The sequence below is a fragment of the Musca vetustissima genome, unplaced genomic scaffold (genome assembly GCF_032173495.1).
Source record: "Musca vetustissima isolate MV318-11 ecotype Yass unplaced genomic scaffold, APGP_CSIRO_Mvet_v1 utg20142, whole genome shotgun sequence".
In the NCBI taxonomy this organism is placed as follows: domain Eukaryota; kingdom Metazoa; phylum Arthropoda; class Insecta; order Diptera; family Muscidae; genus Musca; species Musca vetustissima.
The window spans coordinates 1-25,998 of NW_026882995.1; the positions used below are offsets into that span (position 1 = coordinate 1).

Consider the following 25,998-nt stretch of genomic DNA (forward strand, 5'->3'; position numbering starts at 1 on the left):
GAATTCGTGCAAATCGAATGATTTTCAAAGGGGACTTTGGTGCAATATTTACCTAAAATCGGGCGAATCTATATATGGAGCTATATCCAAATCTAACCCGGATTTTCAGGAAACTTAGCACACATCATTCTAGGTTATTAAGTACGCTTTGCCAATTTCGGGCAAATCGAAATATATTTAGGGAGTTTGGTGCACCATTTTACGGAAAATCGGACGAATTTATATGTGGGAGCTATATCTAAAAATGCTTGATTTTTCCCAATTTTAATAGGGTTCGTCCTTGGGCCAAATGAATGAGCTGTGCAAATTTCATCCAATTCGAATAACAAATGCGACCTATACTTTGTTTACAATTTAACATGGACAAACAGACGGACGGACATGCATAAAATCCAACTATAAGTGACTTGATTCAAAAGGAACTATGTATATATCTCGTTTCCTTTTGCCTATTACAAACATATGCTCAAAGTATACCCTGTTCCACAGTGTGATGAAGGTTATAAAAATCCACGCCTTATTGTAGGTCCTTGAAAAAATATTCTTTAAAAATTCACGCCTTATTGTAATCTCAAAAATATTCTTTAAAAATCCACGCCTTAGTGTAGGTCCTTGAAAAAATATTCTTTAAAAATCCACGCCTTATTGTAGGTCCTTGAAAAAATATTCTTTAAAAATCCACGCCGTATTGTAGGTCCTTGAAAAAATATTCTATATATTTGCGTTAAGGCTGCAAAGGCTGAGATGATGTCCATTGTCATCATGCCAACGAAGATAATGACAAAAGGAATGTCTTTGTTTTTCTGTTGTTGTGTTTTCTAATTTCCCAAAAGTATGACAATTTTTCAAAATTCGAAAATACACACATTTTCCTGTATTTAGCCAATGTTGCGTTACACAATGGAAAATTGTTTGTCTGTCCGTTCGTCCATCCTGGGTGTTGTGCGTGTGTCCAAACAATGCAGTCAATTGTTGTTAAGGCAAAGATATTTTTCATTCTATGCCACGGATATCCTTGGACTTTAAAAAAATCCTATTGCCACGGAAAATTTAGACTTTAAAAAAATCCACGCCTATTGCCACGGATATCCTTGAAAATTTAGACTTTAAAAAAATCCACGCCTATTGCCACGGATATCCTTGAAAATTTAGACTTTAAAAAAATCCACGCCTATTGCCACGGATATCCTTGAAAATTTAGACTTTAAAAAAATCCACGCCTATTGCCACGGATATCCTTGAAAATTTAGACTTTAAAAAAATCCACGCCTATTGCCACGGATATCCTTGAAAATTTAGACTTTAAAAAAATCCACGCCTATTGCCACGGATATCTTGAAAATTTAGATTTGAAAATTTAGACTTTAAAAAAATCCACGCCTATTGCCACGGATATCCTTGAAAATTTAGACTTTAAAAAAATCCACGCCTATTCTTGTGGTTATCCTTGAAATTTTAGACTTTAAAAAAATCCACGCCTATTGCCACGGATATCCTTGAAAATTTAGACTTTAAAAAAATCCACGCCTATTCTTGTGGTTATCCTTGAAATTTTAGACTTTAAAAAAATCCACGCCTATTGCCACGGATATCCTTGAAAATTTAGACTTTAAAACAATCCACGCCTATTGCCACGGATATCCTTGAAAATTTAGACTTTAAAAAAATCCACGCCTATTGCCACGGATATCCTTGAAAATTTGGTGTTTAAAAAATCCACGCCTATTGCCATGGATATCCTTGAAAATTTGGTCTTTAAAAAATCCACGCCTATTGACATACCTTGAAAATTTGGTCTTTATATCCACGCCCCATGGCAATGGGTATCCTTCAAAATTTGGTGTTTAAAAAATCCACGACTTGAAAATTCGCTTTTATTTTTTAAAGGATTATTTTTCAAGACCTATCCAAGGCGTGGATTTTTAAAGGATTATTTTTCAAGGCCAATCCAAGGCGTGGAATTTTAAAGGATTATTTTTCAAGGCTTATCCAAGGCGGGGATTTTTCAAGGCCTATTTAAGGCGTGGATTTTTAAAGGATTATTTTTCAAGGCGTCGATTTTTAAAGGATTATTTTTCAAGGCGTCGATTTTTAAAGGATTATTTTTCAAGGCGTCGATTTTTAAAGGATTATTTTTCAAGGCGTCGATTTTTAAAGGATTATTTTTCAAGGCGTCGATTTTTAAAGGATTATTTTTCAAGACCTATCCAAGGCGTGGATTTTTAAAGGATTATTTTTCAAAACCTATCCAAGCCGTGGATTTTTAAAGGATTATTTTTCAAGACCTATCCAAGGCGTGGATTTTTAAAGGATTATTTTGCAAGACCTATCCAAGGCGTGGATTTTTAAAGGATTATTTTTCAAGACCTATCCAAGGCGTGGATTTTTAAAGGATTATTTTTCAAGACCTATCAAAGGCGTGGATTTTTAAAGGATTATTTTTCAAGACCTATCCAAGGCGTGGATTTTTAAAGGATTATTTTTCAAGACCTATCCAAGGCGTGGATTTTTAAAGGATTATTTTTCAAGACCTATCCAAGGCGTGGATTTTTAAAGGATTATTTTTCAAGACCTATCCAAGGCGTGGATTTTTAAAGGATTATTTTTCAAGACCTATCCAAGGCGTGGATTTTTAAAGGATTATTTTTCAAGACCTATCCAAGGCGTGGATTTTTAAAGGATTATTTTTCAAGACCTATCCAAGGCGTGGATTTTTAATGGATTATTTTTCAAGACCTATCCAAGGCGTGGATTTTTAAAGGATTATTTTTCAAGACCTATCCAAGGCGTGGATTTTTAAAGGATTATTTTTCAAGACCTATCAAAGGCGTGGATTTTTAAAGGATTATTTTTCAAGACCTATCCAAGGCGTGGATTTTTAAAGGATTATTTTTCATGACCTATCCAAGGCGTGGATTTTTAAAGGATTATTTTTCAAGACCTATCCAAGGCGTGGATTTTTAAAGGATTATTTTTCAAGACATATCCAAGGCGTGGATTTTTAAAGGATTATTTTTCAAGACCTATCCAAGGCGTGGATTTTTAAAGGATTATTTTTCAAGACCTATCCAAGGCGTGGATTTTTAAAGGATTATTTTTCAAGACCTATCCAAGGCGTGGATTTTTAAAGGATTATTTTTCAAGACCTATCCAAGGCGTGGATTTTTAAAGGATTATTTTTCAAGACCTATCCAAGGCGTCGATTTTTAAAGGATTATTTTTCAAGACCTATCCAAGGCGTCGATTTTTAAAGGATTATTTTTCAAGACCTATCCAAGGCGTCGATTTTTAAAGGATTATTTTTCAAGTCCTATCCAAGGCGTGGATTTTTAAAGGATTATTTTTCAAGACCTATCCAAGGCGTCGATTTTTAAAGGATTATTTTTCAAGACCTATCCAAGGCGTGGATTTTTAAAGGATTATTTTTCAAAACCTATCCAAGGCGTGGATTTTTAAAGGATTATTTTTCAAGACCTATCCAAGGCGTGGATTTTTAAAGGATTATTTTGCAGGACCTATCCAAGGCGTGGATTTTTAAAGGATTATTTTTCAAGACCTATCCAAGGCGTGGATTTTTAAAGGATTATTTTTCAAGACCTATCAAAGGCGTGGATTTTTAAAGGATTATTTTTCAAGACCTATCCAAGGCGTGGATTTTTAAAGGATTATTTTTCAAGGCCTATCCAAGGCGTGGATTTTTAAAGGATTATTTTTCAAGGCCTATCCAAGGCGTAGATTTTTAAAGGATTATTTTTAAAGGATTATTTTTCAAGGCCTGTCCAAGGCGTAGATTTTTAAAGGATTATTTTTCAAGGCCTATCCAAGGCGTAGATTTTTAAAGGATTATTTTTCAAGGCCTATCCAAGGCGTAGATTTTTAAAGGATTATTTTTCAAGGCCTGTCCAAGGCGTAGATTTTTAAAGGATTATTTTTCAAGGCCTATCCAAGGCGTAGATTTTTAAAGGATTATTTTTCAAGGCCTATCCAAGGCGTAGATTTTTAAAGGATTATTTTTCAAGGCCTATCCAAGGCGTAGATTTTTAAAGGATTATTTTTCAAGGCCTATCCAAGGCGTAGATTTTTAAAGGATTATTTTTCAAGGCCTATCCAAGGCGTAGATTTTTAAAGGATTATTTTTCAAGGCCTATCCAAGGCGTAGATTTTTAAAGGATTATTTTTCAAGGCCTATCCAAGGCGTAGATTTTTAAAGGATTATTTTTCAAGGCCTATCCAAGGCGTAGATTTTTAAAGGATTATTTTTCAAGGCCTATCCAAGGCGTAGATTTTTAAAGGATTATTTTTCAAGGCCTATCCAAGGCGTAGATTTTTAAAGGATTATTTTTCAAGGCCTATCCAAGGCGTAGATTTTTAAAGGATTATTTTTCAAGGCCTATCCAAGGCGTAGATTTTTAAAGGATTATTTTTCAAGGCCTATCCAAGGCGTAGATTTTTAAAGGATTATTTTTCAAGGCCTATCCAAGGCGTAGATTTTTAAAGGATTATTTTTCAAGGCCTATCCAAGGCGTAGATTTTTAAAGGATTATTTTTCAAGGCCTATCCAAGGCGTAGATTTTTAAAGGATTATTTTTCAAGGCCTATCCAAGGCGTAGATTTTTAAAGGATTATTTTTCAAGGCCTATCCAAGGCGTAGATTTTTAAAGGATTATTTTTCAAGGCCTATCCAAGGCGTAGATTTTTAAAGGATTATTTTTCAAGGCCTATCCAAGGCGTAGATTTTTAAAGGATTATTTTTCAAGGCCTATCCAAGGCGTAGATTTTTAAAGGATTATTTTTCAAGGCCTATCCAAGGCGTGGATTTTTCAAAAAAAATGTTTAGGCCTAAACAAGGCGTGGATTTTTAAAGGGAATTTTTTTGAGGCCTAAACAAGGCGTGGATTTTTAAATTGATTTTTTTTCAGGCCTAACCAAGGCGTTGGTTTTTAAAGGGAATTTTTTTGAGGCCTAACCAAGGCGTGGATTTTTAAAGGATTATTTTTCAAGGCCTATCCAAGGGGTGGATTGTTAAAGGATTTTTTTCAAGGCCTATCCAAGACGTGGATTTTTAAAGGATTATTTTTCAAGGCCTATCCAAGGCGTGGATGTTTAAAGGATTATTTTTCAATGCCTATCCAAGGCGTGGATTTTTATTTTCCATTATTTTTTATTTTCCCTTAAAATTTCCCAAGGCTCCTCTAAGGGTTTGTACTATAAATTTATCACTTGCATCCCCTCCCTCTTTGCGGTCACTAATTCAATTTCTTACCTGCGATTTGTAAAACTTTAAAACATAATTTCCTAAAACTTTTTGGAACGTTACATCCCTGTCTCTTCAAGTTCAGTTCCCTCAATATTTTGTTTTTGCAATTCTAAAAAAACCGAGGTGTGAAATTTACGAAGGAAGGCAAATGAATGAAACTTCCTGAATGGATGGATGAATGAATGGTCGGACAAACGAACGGATGAATGAATGATAATCAACCCTTTTTATTTAACTTTTCACTTCGACAACGACATAAACAACGTGGTCGACAGGGCGAGACCAAAACCGAGACGGCAGAGCCAACAAAAAATACTATAAAACTTACAACACAAATAGCAACAACAACAACTACATGAATCCTTTTAACACCCCATTATTTAAAGCCAAAATCAACTAAAACTTTCAACAGCTCGGAGAAAACGAACAAAGCCAAAGTCAAGCGCCAATGTAATGGCCAAAGAGTCAGCCATCCAGTGGGGCAGCCAAGCCGGTCAACAAATGAATTGGCTAAGTGGCAAATGGATGGTGGTGTTGTAATGGACGCGGGCGATAATGGGGTCCAGTCCAGAGCTGTTTTTACTGCAGCCGCGCTTTTGAATGAAAGGAATTGTAACAAACAAAATAGCAACAACAATAACAACTATATATAAATACAAAAGAAGCGAGAGAGAATGAAATATGACCAAATGATGGAATAAATAATGAAAAACACATTTTTGGCACAGTGATGTTGAATAAAAGAAAAACAAAAAATGAACAAAGAATTTAATCACGTTTGTCACGTTTACACCTCGAACGGATACAATGGAGTAGAGATTTGATTCGGTGTGGTTCCACACACAGTAATGTAAAATTGGATTCTGATTAAGGATGGAAAACTATTGGGTAATTGATGTAAAGTCACGCCGATGTGAAGGACATCACGTAAGCAGGATATCTGGGAGGCTAATTGACAATAGACAGTTTTTGAGATTTATTTAAGAAAGAATGAAAAACTAAGTAATGCGGATTTTATTATCAGCGAAGCCAGACGAGGTCCTTTAATGACAAAGGAATCACATTGATGATTTAAACTTAATTATTTTTCATTTTGATTCCTGATACAATTTTTTAGGTTATTTTCCGAATTCAGAATTATAATAAATTCATAAATAGGGGTATACTTAGAGGGGTACATAAGAGTTAGGTAGATTGAAAAAAACATATTTAAAGTTTTCCCAAAAATGTTCCACAGTTCCTCTCCAGTGTTGTGTTGTATCTCGAAGTTTCACAATAAAATTCTTCCCCCACATACTTTGACTTTAGCTAACAATGAAAAATATTCTGCGCAAACTATAGCTGTCTATAGGTGGATCGTAAACAATTATTATTAAAAAAAATCTCCACGGAATGTGGTGGACCTTTAATAAATATTTAAATAATGAAAGACATGAAGATGGGGTTAAAAACTATTATTTAAAATAATCGAACCTAATATATGACATTCTATATAAAAATCGAAGCTTAGTGGACGCAATTATTCATGTTTTTACTGCAGTCCTTTGGTGGCGTATACTGTACGGCAATAGTTATACGCTCTAGTGACCTGCATATAGTAAACATTTGTTATCTTTTCATTAACTTCTTGGAGTTCTACTCCACTTGATTGGAAGCAATGAAAATACAATAAAAAAATCCTTAAAAACTCATACCTCAGTTAAGCGTTGAAAAAAAAATATTCCTTAAAAACTCAAGCCTCAGTTAAGCGTTGAAAAAAATATTCCTTAAAAACGCACGCACCTGTTAAGCCGTGAACAAATATTCCTTAAAAAAGCAAGCCTCTGTTAAGTCTTCAAAAAATATTATTTTAAGACATCCACGCCTTGGCTAGGCCTTGAAAAAATGTTCTTTTAAAAATCCACGCCTTGGCTAGGCCTTGAAAAAATATTATTTTAAGACATCCACGCCTTGTCTAGGCCTTGAAAAAATATTATTTTAAAAATCCATGCCTCTATTAGGACTTGAAAAATATTCTTTGAAAAATCCGCGCCTTGCTTAGGCCTTTAAAAAATACTCTTTTAAAAATCCACGCCTTGCTTAGGCATTGGAAAAATATTCTCTTAAAAATCCACGCCTTGGCTAGGCCTTGAAAAAATATTCTCTTAAAAATCCACGCTTTGGCTAGGCCTTGAAAAAATATTCTTTTAAAAATCCACGCCTTGGCTAGGCCTTGAAAAAATATTCTTTTAAAAATCCACGCCTTGGCTAGGCCTTGAAAAAATATTCTTTTAAAAATCCACGCCTTGGCTAGGCCTTGAAAAAATATTCTTTTAAAAATCCACGCCTTGGCTAGGCCTTGAAAAAATATTCTTTTAAAAATCCACGCCCTGGCTAGGCCTTGAAAAAATATTCTTTTAAAAATCCATGCCTCAGAATGACCTTGAAAAAATATTCTTTTAAAAATCCACGCCTTGGCTAGGCCTTGAAAAAATATTCTTTTAAAAATCCACGCCTTGGCTAGGCCTTGAAAAAATATTCTTTTAAAAATCCACGCCTTGGCTAGGCCTTGAAAAAATATTCTTTAATAAATCCACGCCTTGGCTAGGCCTTGAAAAAATATTCTTTAATAAATCCACGCCTTGGCTAGGCCTTGAAAAAATATTCTTTTAAAAATCCACGCCTTGGCTAGGCCTTGAAAAAATATTCTTTTAAAAATCCATGCCTCAGAATGACCTTGAAAAAATATTATTTTAAAAATCCATGTCTCACGCCTTGGCTAGGCCTTGAAAAAATATTCTTTTAAAAATCCACGCCTTGGCTAGGCCTTGAAAAAATATTCTTTTAAAAATCCACGCCTTGGCTAGGCCTTGAAAAAATATTCTTTAAAAATCCACGCCTTGGCTAGGCCTTGAAAAAATATTATTTTAAAAATCCACGCCTTGGCTAGGCCTTGAAAAAATATTCTTTTAAAAATCCACGCCTTGGCTAGGCCTTGAAAAAATATTCTTTTAAAAATCCAGGCCTTGGCTAGGCCTTGAAAAAATATTATTTTAAAAATCCACGCCTTGGCTAGGCCTTGAAAAAATATTCTTTTAAAAATCCACGCCTTGGCTAGGCCTTGAAAAAATATTCTTTTAAAAATCCACGCCTTGGCTAGGCCTTGAAAAAATATTCTTTTAAAAATCCACGCCTTGGCTAGGCCTTGAAAAAATATTCTTTTAAAAATCCACGCCTTGGCTAGGCCTTGAAAAAATATTCTTTTAAAAATCCACGCCTTGGCTAGGCCTTGAAAAAATATTCTTTTAAAAATCCACGCCTTGGCTAGGCCTTGAAAAAATATTCTTTTAAAAATCCACGCCTTGGCTAGGCCTTGAAAAAATATTCTTTTAAAAATCCACGCCTTGGCTAGGCCTTGAAAAAATATTCTTTTAAAAATCCACGCCTTGGCTAGGCCTTGAAAAAATATTCTTTTAAAAATCCACGCCTTGGCTAGGTCTTGAAAAAATATTATTTTAAAACATCCACGCCTGAAATTTGGCATAGGTCATTTATTTGGCCGAACCCTATTGCAATTGGGAAAAATCGGTTCAGATTTAGATGTAGCTCCCATATATATTTTCGTCCGATGTTAGGTAAATGGTGCACCAAAGTCCCTATATATTCTTCGATTTGCACGAAATTTGGCATAGCGTTCTCAATTATGTCTGGAACGATGTGTGTTAAATTTCGAGAAACTCGGTTCAGATTTAAAAATCCAGTTTTGATTGCCATTTCAGTTTCCATTCAATTTCGTTTGGAATCCCTTTTCGCCCAAAAAAAATTACCTATACAATTATTGCGACATAATACACCAAATATTAACAACAAAAGAAACAACTTAACGCACCACAAAAGCAAAGTCCTTGTCCAGCCGGAAATACAAACAATGGGGAAAGAAACGCCAAGCCCCTTCCTGCCAGCCAGCCAACTGCCGCAACAAAAGGAAAACAATGATGTGGCATGTTTAAGGATTAGTTGCCGTAAATCTAATTTATGACCATTCAATGGAGAGAAGGTTAAACGGACAAACGCAGTTACTTAGCCTGGGGCAGGATACATTGTTCGATGCTACTCACACCCACACCCAGAACATCCAACACACAAAACCACTTTTACTACAAGATAAGAACGCTAAAGGGAAACGAAGAGGAACCAATGCCACAAATACTTGGAGTGCTGACATGGTTACATTCCTTTATGGATGGCAGGCCGAACAATGTTCTATGCGTGTTTTTGACCATTTTTGGATGGGGTGTGGGATAGGTTCAAAGGCCAGCAAATTCCCTAATATTTTATTATGCCCAAAATAGCCAAACTCTTATGATATGTTAAGCAAATACTGATGTCCCGAATAAAGAAAAAAAACTTGTCGGCCATGTTATCGGCCATAAGCCACTGGATATGGGTACTTAGGAACCTCATAATACCTCCGGTATGGCAAGCTAAAATATTTACGTTTTCGTCTAGACTTCCTTTGATGGGGGAGCCCACCTTCCCCCACGCAGGATTATCATTCTTTTGTTTAACGGAACTGCAATAATTTCGTATCTTTTGTCTATCTTCCGGTTTAGTAGTTTGGCTTTCTTGTTTCTATTTCAATCTACAAGAAGAAGAAGAAGCTGAAAAATATGGCAATTGTTTATCGTAAATAAATCTACAGCAAAAGACCGGAGCAGCTACAGACAGAGATACCAACTATCCTGCCAATGTTCGTTTTTATGTCTTCCATGATAAATTATTATTATTGTTGCTGTTGTTGTTGTTGAAAATAAACGATATAGGGTGGGTTGGGTGATTGGATTAGTCCTTAATGGCAAATCAATTTCCATTTCAACGAAAAAAAGGACTATTCATCGGCCCATTGTGGTTGCTTATTTGAAAGGCATATACTATTTCAAATAAGAGTTTCGAGTCGATACTTATTTATTTCAATTAGGAAAGAAAGAAGAACAAATGCAAAATTGATATGCAATAAATCAGGTAGGATGTAGATACCGACATAAACTTGATTTATGAAGATGTTGAAAATCGTAAAAATCAATATCCAAAACTTCTTCTTGGTGTCAATAAAAAAATATTTTTTTTCAAAGGACATAACAGAGACTTCCAAATAAATGAAGGTATGGATTTTAAAAAATTATTTTCAAGGATCTTAATATGGATTTTTATACCCTTCACCACATTGTGGTACAGGGTATTATGTCTTTGTGCATAGTTTGTAACAGACAAAAGGAAACGAGATACACATATGGTTCCTTTTGAGAATGTGCATAGAATCACTTTTTAAGTAGATTTATGCAAGTCCGTCCGTCCGTCTGTCCATGTTAAATTGTAAACAAATTGCAGGTCGCATTTATAATCCGAATTGAATGCAATTTGGCATAGGTCACTTATTTGGCCCAAGGACTAACCCTATTGAAACTGGGAAAAATCGGTTCAGATTTAGATATAGCTCCAATATATATTTTCGTCCGATGTTAGGTAAATGGTGCACCAAAGTCCCTATATATCCTTCTATTTGCACGAAATTTGGCATAGCGTTCTGAATTAAGTCTAGAACGATGTGTGTTAAATTTCATGAAAATCGGTTCGGATTTAGATATAGCTCCCATATATATGTTCGTCCGATTTTAGGTAAATGTTACACCAAAGTTCCTATATATCATTCGATTTGCACGAAATTTGGCATAGCGTTCTGAATTAAGTCTAGAACGATGTGTGTTGAATTTCGTAAAAATCGGTTCAGATTTAGTTATAGTTTCCATATATATTTTCGTCCGATTTTAGCAAAATAGTGCACCAACGTCCATACATATCCTTCGATTTGCACGAAATTTGGCATAGCGTTCTGAATTAAGTCTAGAACGATGTGTGTTAATTTTCATGAAAATCGGTTCAGATTTAGATATAGCTCCCATATATATGTTCGTCCGATTTTAGGTAAATGTTACACCAAAGTTCCTATATATCCTTCGATTTGCACGAAATTTGGCATAGCGTTCTGAATTAAGTCTAGAACGATGTGTGTTGAATTTCGTAAAAATCGGTTCAGATTTAGTTATAGTTCCCATATATATTTTCGTCCGATTTTAGCAAAATAGTGCACCAACGTCCATACATATCCTTCGATTTGCACGAAATTTGGCATAGCGTTGTGAATTAAGTCTAGAACGATGTGTGTTAAATTTCGTGAAAATCGGTTCAGATTTAGATATATCTCCCATATATATGTTCGTCCGATTTTAGGTAAATGGTGCACCAAAGTTCCTATATATCCTTCGATTTGCACTAAATTTGACATAGTGTTCTGAATTAAGTCTAGAACGATGTGTGTTAAATTTCGTAAAAATCGGTTCAGATTTAATTATAGCTCCCATATATTTTCGTCGGATTTTAGGTATATGGTGCACTGAAGTCCCTATGTATCCTTCGATTTGCACGAAATTTGGCATAGCATATTGAATTAAGTCTAGAATGAAGTGTGTTAAATATTGTGAAAATCGGTTCAGGTTTAGATATAGCTCACATATATATTTTTGTCCGATTTTAGGTAAATGGTGCACCAAAGTCCTTATGTATCCTTCGATTTGCACGAAATTTGGCATAGCGTTCTGAATTAAGTCTAGAACGATGTGTATTAAATTTCATGAAAATCGGTTCGGATTTAGACATAGATCCCATATATATTTTCGTCCGATTTTAGGTAAATGGTGCACCAACGTCCCTATATATCCTTCGATTTGCACTAAATTTGGAATAGCGTACTGAATTAAGTCTAAAACGAATGAATGCTAAATTTCGTAAAAATCGATTCAGAATTCAATATAGCTCCCATATATATTTTCGTCCCAAGAGTTTGTAACGCCGCGAAATATTGGTCCTAGACCCACCTTTAAGTATACCAATCGTCATATCTCGACTAGCTGAGTCGATCTAGACATGTGTGTCCGTCCGTCCATTATAATTTGTATACACGATGCCGGCCACAGTTATGGACCAATCTTCACGAAATTTTGCATGTAGAATAGGTTCTGGCCAATAAAGACCCCCTATTGTTTTTGGTAAAGATCGGTTCATGTTTAGGGGATGAAATGAACCAAATACTTAATTTTATCGATTTTTCTGGCCGCTCCAGATATGGCCCGAAGATCTGAAATTTTACATGGAGATGGGAATCGTGTCATAGAATAAGCATGCCTGTTTAGATAAAGATCGGTCAGTATTTAGGGGGACCCAGACTTTTGGGTGAAAAAGACAAAAATTGTTTTCTATGCCCCTGAGGGACATAGACCCGTGAAGTTTATAGTATTTCAAGAGGAGTGGTTAATCTTTAAATTGATACCAATTATATTGTTGTATGTACTAGGATGTTGGAGTTACACTTAAATATTTACAGGTGCTTACGTATTCATATATTATTTAGTAACCCATTACCACACTATAGGGCGGAAATATAGCTCTGATCGCTTTGGAATGTTCCGTGAGGTTCCATGTATGGTAAAGGACAACGCTTACAATTTTCGGTGATGATCAGATAATAACTTTGAGATGAACTGTATCGAATTATTTCGAGTCGGCCACAATTGAAAAACGAACATCGCAATACAACCCACGGTTGTACTGAATATTAGTAATATTGGTTGACCTCTAATCGGTCAAGCGTGTGCAAATATCGCGAAATATTGCCCAAGCTCGGAATGTAGAATCACAGAAAGTTAGATGTTCGTGGAAGTTGCTGCTCCGCTCACTGCTTTTTAAATAGTTTTGTAATATCCAGACAAAGGCCTGGATTTTTTTATTGTTTTTTTTTTTAATTTTTTTCCAGTCCAGACCTTCTATAACTCGTCTTTACATAGAAGACATGTTATAGTTCTTCTACATACGTTAGAGCTTGGGTGGTGTGGCTAAAGGCGGTATTGTTATTTGTATAGGCCGAGATCGAATCACATGAATCGAATTGCCTCAGCGATCGAGATTTTCCTTCACGTGCTAAACGTACCAGGCCCAGGGCAGTGCTGCGAAATACCTGTTCCAAACCTTGATCTGTCTCGGCTGATGTTTCGAAATATGTAGCACCCATTGAGTTGGCAAACAGCAATGCCTCTTCGCGAGATACTGCTCGCTCGGCATGTAAATCTAATTTGTTGCCAACCAAGGTCAATATCAATGGATCCTGTATGTTACGATGTAGTTCGTGAATCCATGATTTGATTTCTTTGAATGTACGATATTGTGATAAATCGAAAACTAATATGGCAGCACTTGCATTACGATAATACATGGGAGCGACAGCTTTGAAACGTTCCTGTCCAGCAGTATCCCAAATCTGAAAGGGATAGAAAATTAGATAATATTTTATATTAAAAAAGAATAGAGGGTACTTACTTGTAATTTGACTTTGGCCTCCTCCAGTATAACATTACAGGTGAAAAACGATGCTGCACTGGCATGCTGTATATCTTTGTGTAGGGTATTTTTAATATATTTTGTGACCAGACATGATTTGCCAACACCTGAAAGGAAAAAGGGGTAGTATTAAGAAATGGTTTAGATAATAAATACCACATAGGGTCAATCGTTGTAATATCCAGACAAAGGCCTGGATTTTTTTATTGTTTTTTTTTTTAATTTTTTTCCAGTCCAGACCTTCTATAACTCGTCTTTACATAGAAGACATGTTATAGTTCTTCTACATACATATAGGAAACCTATAGGTATATTTTTTATTATTTTATTAAATACATTACAATAATTTCCACAATTTAATAATTTGTTTCTTAATGATTTTTATTAAAGAAAAATAAAATATTTTCTGTTGTTTTTGTTTTTTTTTTTTTTAATTTTTTACATATATGAATATTTAATTAAAAATAAACTGGTCTATTATATCATATATATAATATCAATATAATAATATTAATAAGAAAAAAACTAACATAACCTTTTGAGATACGATCCATTAAAAAAGGGGCATATATTATTAAAAAAATGATTTCAAATCATTTTATGATAAAAAATTGAACGATATTATGGATTTTCAATGACAAAGAAAAATGGTATGAAAAACCATAACAAAAGTAATTTGTGTAGATCTACATTTGTACATATCTACTTAATAATAATAGTAATAATAATAAACTATGAAATTCTGGGATTTATCGATGAGAGTATTCAAAACTAATTTGTTTTTTTTTTCAGTTCGTTACGAAATTAAAATACATTTTTTTAGCATTTTAAAAAATTAAATTAAAAATTCGTTGGGGTAGTTTTGTTTTTGGTCAAAAGCATCAATGGTTAGTAAATATAAATATATATATGTGTGTATAGTATATATTATAGAGGCATTATTATATTGCAGTGGTAAATACATTTTGTTTGGATACGGATTTGTTGTTTGCTTATTTTCTTTTTTAAATAATATCCTCTCTGCAGTTTAAAATATGTCGCTTTGCTTTGTTAGTTTCCGTTTCAATAAATCACAATTTGGTTTCAAAAACAAATCTCCTTATATCGTCCTCTATTTAACAACACCAATTAACTGGTTCCACCTCACCCAATGCTATGTGTTCTATACTCCATGATGGTGTCTCAAGACGCCCCTGATCTGTGGTTTTAATATCCTCACCATCGACCGGTATACCCATGGGTATTGCGGGTAAATGTATAATTGAACCATTCGTTAGAGCTTGGGTGGTGTGGCTAAAGGCGGTATTGTTATTTGTATAGGCCGAGATCGAATCACATGAATCGAATTGCCTCAGCGATCGAGATTTTCCTTCACGTGCTAAACGTACCAGGCCCAGGGCAGTGCTGCGAAATACCTGTTCCAAACCTTGATCTGTCTCGGCTGATGTTTCGAAATATGTAGCACCCATTGAGTTGGCAAACAGCAATGCCTCTTCGCGAGATACTGCTCGCTCGGCATGTAAATCTAATTTGTTGCCAACCAAGGTCAATATCAATGGATCCTGTATGTTACGATGTAGTTCGTGAATCCATGATTTGATTTCTTTGAATGTACGATATTGTGATAAATCGAAAACTAATATGGCAGCACTTGCATTACGATAATACATGGGAGCGACAGCTTTGAAACGTTCCTGTCCAGCAGTATCCCAAATCTGAAAGGGATAGAAAATTAGATAATATTTTATATTAAAAAAGAATAGAGGGTACTTACTTGTAATTTGACTTTGGCCTCCTCCAGTATAACATTACAGGTGAAAAACGATGCTGCACTGGCATGCTGTATATCTTTGTGTAGGGTATTTTTAATATATTTTGTGACCAGACATGATTTGCCAACACCTGAAAGGAAAAAGGGGTAGTATTAAGAAATGGTTTAGATAATAAATACCACATAGGGTCAATCGGCAAATTTAATGCCTTTTTCTATCGTATTTTATAATGAGAAGTTATGGTGGATTTGGAATATAAAAGAAAGGGCCTTTTATAGATTTTTTAAAGGGGAAAACCTTAATAAGTTTAATCATATTGTAAATTGAATATATCGATTTGTATATTGGTAGAAATGTTTGATCATTCATTACAAAGTATGAGACTTTCATCTCCCAAAATCGCAATTACTATATGATCAGGAAAATAATCAGAAAAGATGCTGCAAATTCATGATTTTATAAACAATCATCATTTTTTTTAAATCTCCCATCTACCTTTACGTGAATAATCATCTAAACGTTATCTGTATGCCATAGATGAGGTGGTAATGATATTGTTTACTTTTCTTTTTTATTAAACAATTCAAAAACAAACAACTGACTGGCTGACGAACGCCAGCGGTAGACATGGTTTGATTACTGATTAAGAAAATTACGTAAATGGTCATATAAAAAAAATATAGGAAGTAAGATGTTCACAACCTATCAACAAGACAAAATACGAGTTATGTTTGTGTGTGTGGTAGGTTAGGTTTGGCGCATATTTTAAAAATAAATGGGACATGGGCCAAAAAATATTTTTAAACCAGTAAGGAAAGTAGTAAAGTCGGACTGGGTCGACTATATGATACCCTTCACCACCTTGGGTATATTATAGATATGTATCCATACATTTGCATGTCACTGTTCCCTCGAAGGAACATGCTCATGTCTTTCTGCAACCTATGATAAATATAATTTCATTCTGGCAGATTTAGAGTCGTCTGCGTACCATGGAAAACGATTTATAGCAAAATTGATACACACTATTCGGTACGCCCCACTGTTAAAAATTTAATTTTAATCAGGCACCCGTTCGAAATGCATATGTCTGCATCTGCAACAATTTCAACAAAACGAATTAACGTCATTCAAGTCTCAATTCGGACGAAAATATATTAGAAGCTATATCTAAAACTGAACCGATTTTCCCGAAACTTACCACTCATCATTCTAGACTCAATTCATTACACTATGCCAAATTTCGTGCAAATCGAAGGATATATAGGGACTTTGGTGCACCATTTACATAAAATCTGACAAAAATATATATGGGAGCTATATAGAAATCTAAACCGATTTTCCCGAAACTTACCACTCAACATTTCAGACTCAATTCAGTACGCTATGCCAAATTGCGTGCAAATCGACAGATATATTGGCACTTTTGTGCACTATTTACCTTAAATCGGACGAAAATATATATGGTAGCTATATCTAAATCTGAACCGATTTTCACGAAACTTAATACACATCATTATATACTTAATTCAGTACGATATGCCAAGTTTCGTACAAATCGAAGAATATATAGGGACTTTGCTGTACCATTTCGTAAAATCGGACGAAAATATACATGAGAGCTATATCTAAAAATGAACCGATCTTCACCAAATGTAACACACATCGTTCTACACTTAATTCAGTACGCTATGCCAAATTTCGTGCAAATCGACAGATATATTGGGACTTTGGTGCACCATTTACCTTAAATCGGACGAAAATATATACGGGAGCTATATCAAAATCTGAACCGATTTTCACGAGAATTCCCACTCATCAATTCAGACTCAATTCGAATCAATTTCGTGTAAATCGAAGGATATATAGGGACTTTGGGGCACAATTTACCTAAAATCGGACGAAAATATATATGGGAGCTATATCTAAATCTGAACCCATATTCACAAAATTTAACACACATCGTTATAGACTTAATTCAGTACGCCATGCCAAATTCCGTGCAATTCGAAGGATATATAGGGACTTTGGTGCACTATTTACCTAAAATCTGACTAAAATATATATGGGAGCTATATCTAAATTTTAACCGATTTTCACGGAACTTAAGACACATCATTCTGGACCTACTTCCGTACCATATACCAAAATTCGTGCAAAGATATAGGGACTTTGGTGCCCCATCGGACGAATATAGGAGCTATATCTAAATCTGAGTCGATTTTCACGAAACTTAACACTCATCACTATAGACTTAATTTAGTGCGCTACGCCAAATTTCGTGTAAATCGAAGGATATATAGGGGCTGTGGTGGACCATTTACCTTAAATCGGACGAAAATATATATGGGAGCTATATCTAAATCTGAATCGATTTTCAATAGGGTTTGTCCTTGGGCCAAATAAATGAGCTGTGCCAAATGTCATTCAATTCGGATTATAAATGCGACCTGTACGTTGTTTACAATTTAACACCAACGACTCAGAAAGTGATTCTATGCATATTCTCAAAAGTATCTATGGGTCTATCTCGTTTCCCTTTGCCTGCCAGAAACATATGCACAAAGACATAATACCCTGTACCACAGTGTAGTGAAGGGTATAAAAACCCACGCTTTCAGCTGGACCTAAAACAAATATTAAAAAAAAACATACCTACAGCTGCAACTTAAAAAAATATTATTGGCGGTAAAACATGTTGTAAATAGCCCATAGTGAAGTTGGACATCAAATGGTCATTTCTTTACTTCTATTGTTATTGATATTTACTATATGTTCTTATGCCGTTCAGTCGTACATTTTCTTTATATGTTGGTGTATTAAACTGGATTATCCAAAAATAAGCACTGGAGGCATTCACATGTTATGTGACCTTGGAAAATCCAAATCATGACATTGGAATGCAAATACCAAACACTTATCGCCAAAAAGCAACGCTAATAAATATATGTAATTCATTACATGTATGCAGCGGAATGTGTCTAGAAAAAACTAGAAGTTTTCCCCCTCTCTAAAGGCAACACACCAAAAGTGAATGAAGAAGAGGTTTTCTTCAAGGTCGTTATTTTATGCCTACGACCGAGCGAACGTTTGCAAAATATTTGTTCGACCTTATCGATTTTCTGTTGGTTCTTTTTTCGAAAACAAAATCACGGACCAATGGCAACAACAACACCAACAAATACAAAAAAAATCAAAAGCAACGGACAAGTTCAACCACTTGCAATGCCCCATATAATTATTTAATAATAAAAATGAAAGCATTTTATATTGCATTAAGTGAATAAATTGGTTGGCTGTCTGTCGGGATGAATGAAAGAAGAAAAGAATGCATCATTAAAATTAATCAAAGCATTAAGAAAAACGTGTTATCTCGTAATTTTATTATTACCTCTGGATCCCAAAATCACAACTTTGCCTTCAATGCCTCGCATGCTGATATTTACAGAATGATGGTGGCGGTAGTGATGCAGCTGCTTTTTTCAGACAACGTAAGCAAGGTAACTGCAACTGGCGAATTAGCAGCTACTCACTCTAGAGAGACAAGGTGGTTTTGTTTTTATTTTTGTTGTTTCGTGTTTATCAATGGATTCCCCCAAAAATATTTGCTGCGGAGTTCCTTGAACTATTTATCGCAGTGTCTTAGTTTTTGTTGTTTTGATTTGCTTTGCTTTGTCTACTAATTCAATGACAGCCACTAGATGATTAGTATTCTTATCTATTTTTTTTTTTCTTTCGAAAAATTATTGTTTACAATTTTGGATGAATCGACACACCACTTCTTTGTTTTTGTTTCTTTTCATTTCTTTCAAAATACCAATATTATGATGACATAAATATTTGCAATGTTCTCCTTCTCTACACAGTTAGTTGATTGTTTTTCTTTCGTCTTCGCAACATTGTATTTCTTTATATTTATTATTTTAACCGAATGACTGACTGACCAACTGATTAATTCCAAAGTCTTTGATTTTCTTTTTGCGTTTTTTGTTGGTTTTTTTAGTTTATATTTCAAACGAGTCAAGCTGAATTAAAAACGTTCCAATGAGAAGTGAACGATAAAGAGGAATGTAAAGCAAAGTTGTTATTTCAATTTATTGTTGTTTACGAATGAGGTATGAAGCTATCAGCTGTTGGTTGGGCAAGATTAACCTTTGATTGGGAACTGAAAGGAGCTAGTTCACACTAGATCGTTCGTTTAGTGAATAAAATAGTTCAAATCAATAGTCTTTTGTTTCTATTTATGAAAACGACCTCATTATTATATTTTACAATTAATATCATTATTTGTATATTATATATAAATAATATATAAATTAATGTAGTAGTAGTGAAAAAAATCGCTGAAACAGACGTTCTTTAAATTTAATCAATTTGAAAACAGGGTGATTCACTATTTCTATGCCAGCAATTGCTTTTTAACAGGGTAAGGCAAGATGTATTTAACATATTTTGTGCTACACAATAACAGGAAAAACTTTTTAAATTTATAAAATCAAATTCGAAAAACATTTGAACAGATTTTTCTAAAAAAGTAAATGAGAAAAATTGTGAGATAAAACTACGTTTAGATTTTTGAAATACACTGGATCTCAAATGTCAATTCCATAGCGTATACGTCAAATATAAATATATATATTTTATTTTTCATATTGCCCAGTCTTTTGAATAATTGAATAATTTCTATAAAGAAGGTTTTTATTTACCAGGAATCCAATACGTCAGCAATCCTGGTGAAGAAATTCAGTTAAAAACTTCCTTATTACGGAGGCTATATTAAAACTTGGACCTATATAAAAAAAATACATTAGATTTACATTAAATTTTTACCGTAAATGTACATTGCACTGGATTTCGTAAACATAGATTCAGATTTAAGTTTCCAATTCCATCACATATATGTCAAATAAATCCTCACATAGTAAGTAAACCCGGCAATAAGTTTCAATGTACAAGCAGTTTTATGCAAAAATGTATTTTACCCTACCATATCCCGACATAACGTATTACAGCCATTACAATGGCTGTAATGTGGAATATCGGTAAACAAATAGCTTTTCATTGCAACTTCGATTCGAAATAAATAAAAAATCTAGTTAATTGCATTTGAATCCTTTATAAAAATTTAATTGAACAAAAATATATTATTCAACAATTATAAAATAATTATGTCTATTGACATTTTTTCTATCTGACATATGTACAAAGAAAATGCCAACTTAACAGCCTGTTTTTGTAAAATTCAAAACGAAACAATTCGAACGAATTACTACCAAACCTTTATTTATGTAAAAAAATGTTTCTTGATTCAAAACAAAAATAAATGACATATTTTTCAAAACCAAGGAGTTTGGTTGTAAGTCACTCGAATTCGTTCGTTTAGAATTTTACAAAAACAGGCTGTAAGTGATGATTTATTTTAAAACACGTTCGTTTAAGTGTTCTTATTACGTTACATTGAACAAAACTGGGTAAATCAAAGATTATTAAATGAATCATAATGTCTAGTTTGTATAACAGGGCGACCCCGACAAATTACAATTTCTGCCCAAGAGAAATAGAAAGAATCAAACAATATTCCATAAAATAAAGGCAAAATAATTAATCTATTTGATATATTTATAAAGAAAATAACTTAAATGACGATTATATGATTATTTAATATAAAATACAGGCAGTGTAGAAGTTTCCTTACGTTATATTGACAAAAACAGGGTAAATCAAAAATTATTAAATGAGTCGTACTGTTCAGTTTGGGCGACACCGAAATTCAGAAATTACAAGTGTTGTCAGAGAGAAAAGGAAAGAGAGAGAACAATGTAGAAAGGAAGTTAAAACACATTTTTAATTTCTGGATTTAAACACATTTTTAATTTCTACAAAAACTTTTAAAAATATAGAGATTTTTATTAATTTATAATATTTCATATAGAAAATATGTGGTGTTTTTGCTGCTGCCAAAAATTACATAAATGATAGATTGAATAAAACTATTTTTATTGTTTGATGAGGAGACTTTATGAGTATATGAAGTATTGCTATCAATTCAATAAAGTTACCCATAACTTGTAATCTCCATTAAGGTGTGCCCTAAATTAGTGGAATTCTTTTAATTGTGCCTGTATATAAACGCCTATTAAATAAATGATTCCATGAAATTTTACACACACACAATTGAACTACTTTTGATCTTAAGAAACTACCGATTTTTTCCTCTTGTTTGTTTTATAAAGGAAAAACAAGATACGACAAGTTTATTTAACTTTTAGTTTCATAAAAAAAATTCTTAAGTAATCGTTTATCAATGTGATCGACGACAAGATTAAAAGGGACTTTTTTAATAAGAATCTATTTTGAAATATTATTCATAACAAGTATAAATGATTAATGTCAACATTAAATAGTATTAGAATATATAACAGCAGCCATAATTTTTTGTAATCTAAAATTCTTTTTTTGTGAAAAGATAAGATTATGTCAATTCTTTTGAACAATTTCACAAAAATTTATGATTATTCTCAGTAGAAACAAAAACACAGAGAAAACACCGGCAGGGAGAGAGTCCCCCACACAGAGAGAAAGGTGAGCATGGGACAAACAACATTGCTCCTACAAATAAAGAGATAGAGGGAGAGCGTTCCCAAATATTGATGAGCAAGCAAAACATTTCATGAGAATTCGTAAATACCAGCCATTTGTTGTTGGATTTGAACAGCAAACCACATCAAGATAAACAAAACATTATAATGACTCATGCCGCGCGCCAGCACCATATTAAAACACATTTTGGTTATCATGTTTGGAATTCACACCACGAAGAACAACAACAACAAATCTCACAAAGAGGCGTTAAATCGAGTAAAGAGTAACTTTTGCTAGAAGGTAAATTATATATTTGGCCATTCCATAACTGACTCTGGTCAAGGAAAGTTGTATTCAAGTCTAAGTGAAGTGAAAAAAAATAATTTTGTGTGTCAAAATGTTCGATTTCAATCTGCAATTTGCTCGTGGTGGTGCCCAATTCACCGTTGAACTTTTTGAAAAACTCAAGGCAGCCACTACCAAGGAAAACATTATCGTATCCCCCTTCTCGGTGCAAACCTGTTTGGCTTTGGCCTTTGCCGGTGCCAAGGATGAGACAGCTGAAGAAATCGCCACCGCTTTGAAATATGTGTCCAATTTCCCACCTGAAGTTGCTGAAACATTCCAATTTGTTTTGGAAAAATACAAGGATAGTGAACTGCTGAAAATCGCCAACAAAATCTATGTCCAGGAGGGACAAGAAATCAAAGAAGATTATGCCGCGGCTACCAAAGAACATTATCATGCCGAAGCTGATACAGTAAACTTTGTGGAAAATGAAGCTGCCGTTGAGAAAATTAACAATTGGGTTGAGGAAAAAACCGCTGGAAAAATTACCAAATTAATTACACCCGATTGTTTTGATGAGAGCACACGTTTGGTACTCCTTAATGCTATGCACTTCAAGGGTGAATGGGAAAAGAAATTCGATGAAAGTGCCACGGAAGAAGATGACTTCTGGATCGGCGAAGAAGAATCGGTTAAAGTGAAATATATGAATCAAAAGGAAAAATTCGGTTATGGTTATTTCGAAGAATATAATTGTACCGCATTGGAAATGCCCTACAAGGATTCAGATTTGAGTATGTTTGTAATGCTGCCCCAAGAACGTGAAGGTCTCAAGGATTTGGCTGAGAAATTGAAAGATGTCAATTTGGTTGACTTGGCCGATCAAATGAATACCGAGGAGGTTGTAGTGAAATTCCCTAAATTCAAAGTGGATTATTCCGTTGAATTGTCGGAGGCATTGAAGGAGGTAAGTTTTGTTTTCAACATAAAAATAATTATAAAATGTATTCAAATTTTGATTTTTTTGTAGAAAATACTTTCAAAACATTTATATAAGCAAGAAATCCAAATTAGTCAAATACTAGTCTTCTTATTTTAACCACGCAAATGTAGCAAGGTTCCTACATGAGGTCATTAGCAAGGAATCTAAATTAGTTCTTAGTAACTTCTTGTATGTCACACTAAAATGTGGAAAGGGTCAAGGAACCTAATTAAGGTCACAAGGTGTAGCTATGGTCCGAGAAGGTCGTTGCTAGGGAGAGCAAATTCAAACTTCCGTTTTATACACACCTCCCACAATGCTATTAATATCCATCAAGGAATTATGTCAGATAACCGAAAGAAACGCTTTTGTTCGGACAAAAATGTCTATAAAAATTCTTTGGTATCTAAAGACTATATTTTCTAGGAAGGAATTTTCATGAAGCTGTGGACATTTTCTAAAGAAAATAATTATTCAGGACAATAGAAAATAATAACTCAGGAAGCTTAGGATATTTTATGTAAAAAAAAAATTCTTAAGGAAGCTGAGAACAATATTTTCTATAAAATAGATGTACAAAATAATTTTTAATACTAGAAGGGGCCTACTGTCCTTCTGTCCTATTTGTCTTCTAGAAAGACCAACAAATGTCGAATTGCAAGTAGTCCTAAAATTCAATTCAAAATCAATGGAAATTTTATTAAAAAAATGCAAGAAATGATGTCAGTAGCACAAGTTCTATTAATAATTTCAATATCTTATCAAAACGTCTGAACTAAATAAAATATTAACCAACAATTGGTAGTAGTGTCCAACAACACACACACAATAGTAAAAAAATTTTTAACAAACCATTTCGATTAAACATTATCTTGTTTACGGACCACTTCATATATTGGGAGCGTGTGTCAGAGACTATTTTATTTGTTTAAACTAAAATTTTAAATATTCATTAATTTTTGTTTGTTTTTATTTTGATAAACAAAATTAACCCCTTTTTAAATTTTTTTCTTTTCAGATGGGTATTCAGAAAGCCTTTAGCGATGATGCTGATTTCAGTAATATTTTGGAAAATCCTGAAAATCTCTCCATATCGAAAGTTTTCCACAAGGCCTCAATTGAAGTAAATGAAGAAGGTTCCGAGGCGGCCGCTGCCACCGGTATGATTATGATGACACGCATGATGATGCTGCCATTGCAATTTGTTGCTGATCGTCCATTCTTCTATTGGATTTGGAATAAGAAGAATATTTTGTTTGCTGGTGCTTTTGTTAACGCTCCCGCAGAAGAATAAAAGGGAGTGAGAAGAAAAGTTTTGATGATGAAGGGAGATGTTCCATGACATAGTATTTTCACATAATAGCAAACTATATTCATTGTAATTTTGTGCAATTTAAATCGTTGTAAATATTTATATTTAGTTTATTGTTAGTTGTTAATAACATTCTTTTTGTATATTGTATTGTGTAGTGATCTATTAATATTTGATAAAAAATAAATAATGATTTATATCATTGAAAACAAAAAATTAAATCTATAGCTTTCAATAAAAGTTTGAGGTATTAAATTAGAAATACATAAAATAGGATAGATACATTGTCCTTATAGAAGAACCTTAAAAATATTAGTTTGACTAAACCTTGCTTATGTATGCATTTTTTTTTTTAAATTCACCTTGGAAAACCATAACAAATTTTATTAAGAATTATCGCATATGGCTGAACGTATAAAAATTATTTTTCTTTAATTCCTCCAAGTAACATTAATGATTTTGTCATTATTTCATTATGTTAAGAAAATAAATGACCTTGATCCATGAGAGAATTGTCGATTGGATCTAATTACAAAACCTTAAAATTGATTTATTTAAACGATTTTTAATTTTCGAACAAAAATTAAAAAAAAAAAACAAATTAATTACATTGTTTACTGGAAATGTTGTATTCAAGTACTAATTGCCACAATTTTCTATTTCGATGTACAAATGTATTCTACGAAGTGTGAAATGATTTTACAAATGTGTTATGGTGCGAATACTAGAGCTGTCAATTATTAATAATAACAATTTCTTAATTGCCATTGTTAATCCCATACAAGTGTGAAGTGGCGGAAACAGAAATTATTTTTTTTAGACTTAGTCCGTCGTTGCAATACCTCGAAATATTCGCCAGAGACCCCTTAAAGTATATATATTCTGATCAGGATACAATTCTATGTTGATTTTTGCATATGTGCCTGTTGAAATCACGATGGTGCTCGCAATATTTATGGTGGAACTTTAAATTTTTTACAATCATTGTTACTACTCTCAGGATGTTTGGTATTGAAAATGGGATATATCAGTATCCAACGTATTGGTATAGCCCTTATATGAGAGCTATATACTCGAATATTAATATTTTGAAGATGGTTAACAAGATTTTTTTAAGGAATTGACGGAAATTAACAACGTTGAGTTCACATTAGGTAGCAAATCTTCCTACCAAAAATTATCAATATGGGTCCACTTTTGAGGATAGCCCCAATTCTCGGTATTTCAGGAAATTTGGGTACGTTTTTTTTTAAATTTAATTGGCTGTAATTTCGTATATTGAATTTTCATTTAATGGCACATCTAACTACCAAAACTTATAGATATTAGACAAAAATTTACAATAGCGGTACCCCAAATTTTCGGTATTTTGGGGAGT

At 33.6% G+C, this 25,998-nt stretch overlaps 3 protein-coding genes across 3 annotated transcripts; 1 reads left to right on the forward strand and 2 right to left on the reverse strand.

The window, feature by feature from the left end:
* Positions 1–13,161: 13,161 nt before the first annotated feature.
* LOC133329738 (ras-related protein RabJ-like) lies at positions 13,162–14,384 on the reverse strand (the record flags this gene model as incomplete). The annotated part of the gene is made up of 3 exons (XM_061538205.1): positions 14,375–14,384; positions 13,664–13,791; positions 13,162–13,604 (listed from the first exon to the last, which is right to left on the reverse strand). Coding segments are annotated over exons 1-3 (581 nt in total), but the record flags the coding sequence as incomplete, so codon positions are not given.
* Positions 14,385–14,799: 415 nt separating this feature from the next.
* LOC133329730 (uncharacterized) lies at positions 14,800–18,891 on the reverse strand. The gene is made up of 3 exons (XM_061538197.1): positions 18,848–18,891; positions 15,459–15,586; positions 14,800–15,399 (listed from the first exon to the last, which is right to left on the reverse strand). The coding sequence occupies exons 1-3, from the start codon at positions 18,888–18,890 to the stop codon at positions 14,800–14,802; spliced, it is 771 nt and encodes a 256-aa protein (XP_061394181.1). The 5' UTR covers position 18,891.
* Positions 18,892–22,435: 3,544 nt separating this feature from the next.
* Positions 22,436–24,621, forward strand: LOC133329728 (serine protease inhibitor 42Dd-like). The gene is made up of 2 exons (XM_061538195.1): positions 22,436–23,293; positions 24,327–24,621. Exons 1-2 carry the CDS (start codon positions 22,436–22,438, stop codon positions 24,600–24,602), a joined length of 1,134 nt encoding a protein of 377 aa, XP_061394179.1. The 3' UTR covers positions 24,603–24,621.
* The last annotated feature ends 1,377 nt before the right edge of the window (positions 24,622–25,998 follow it).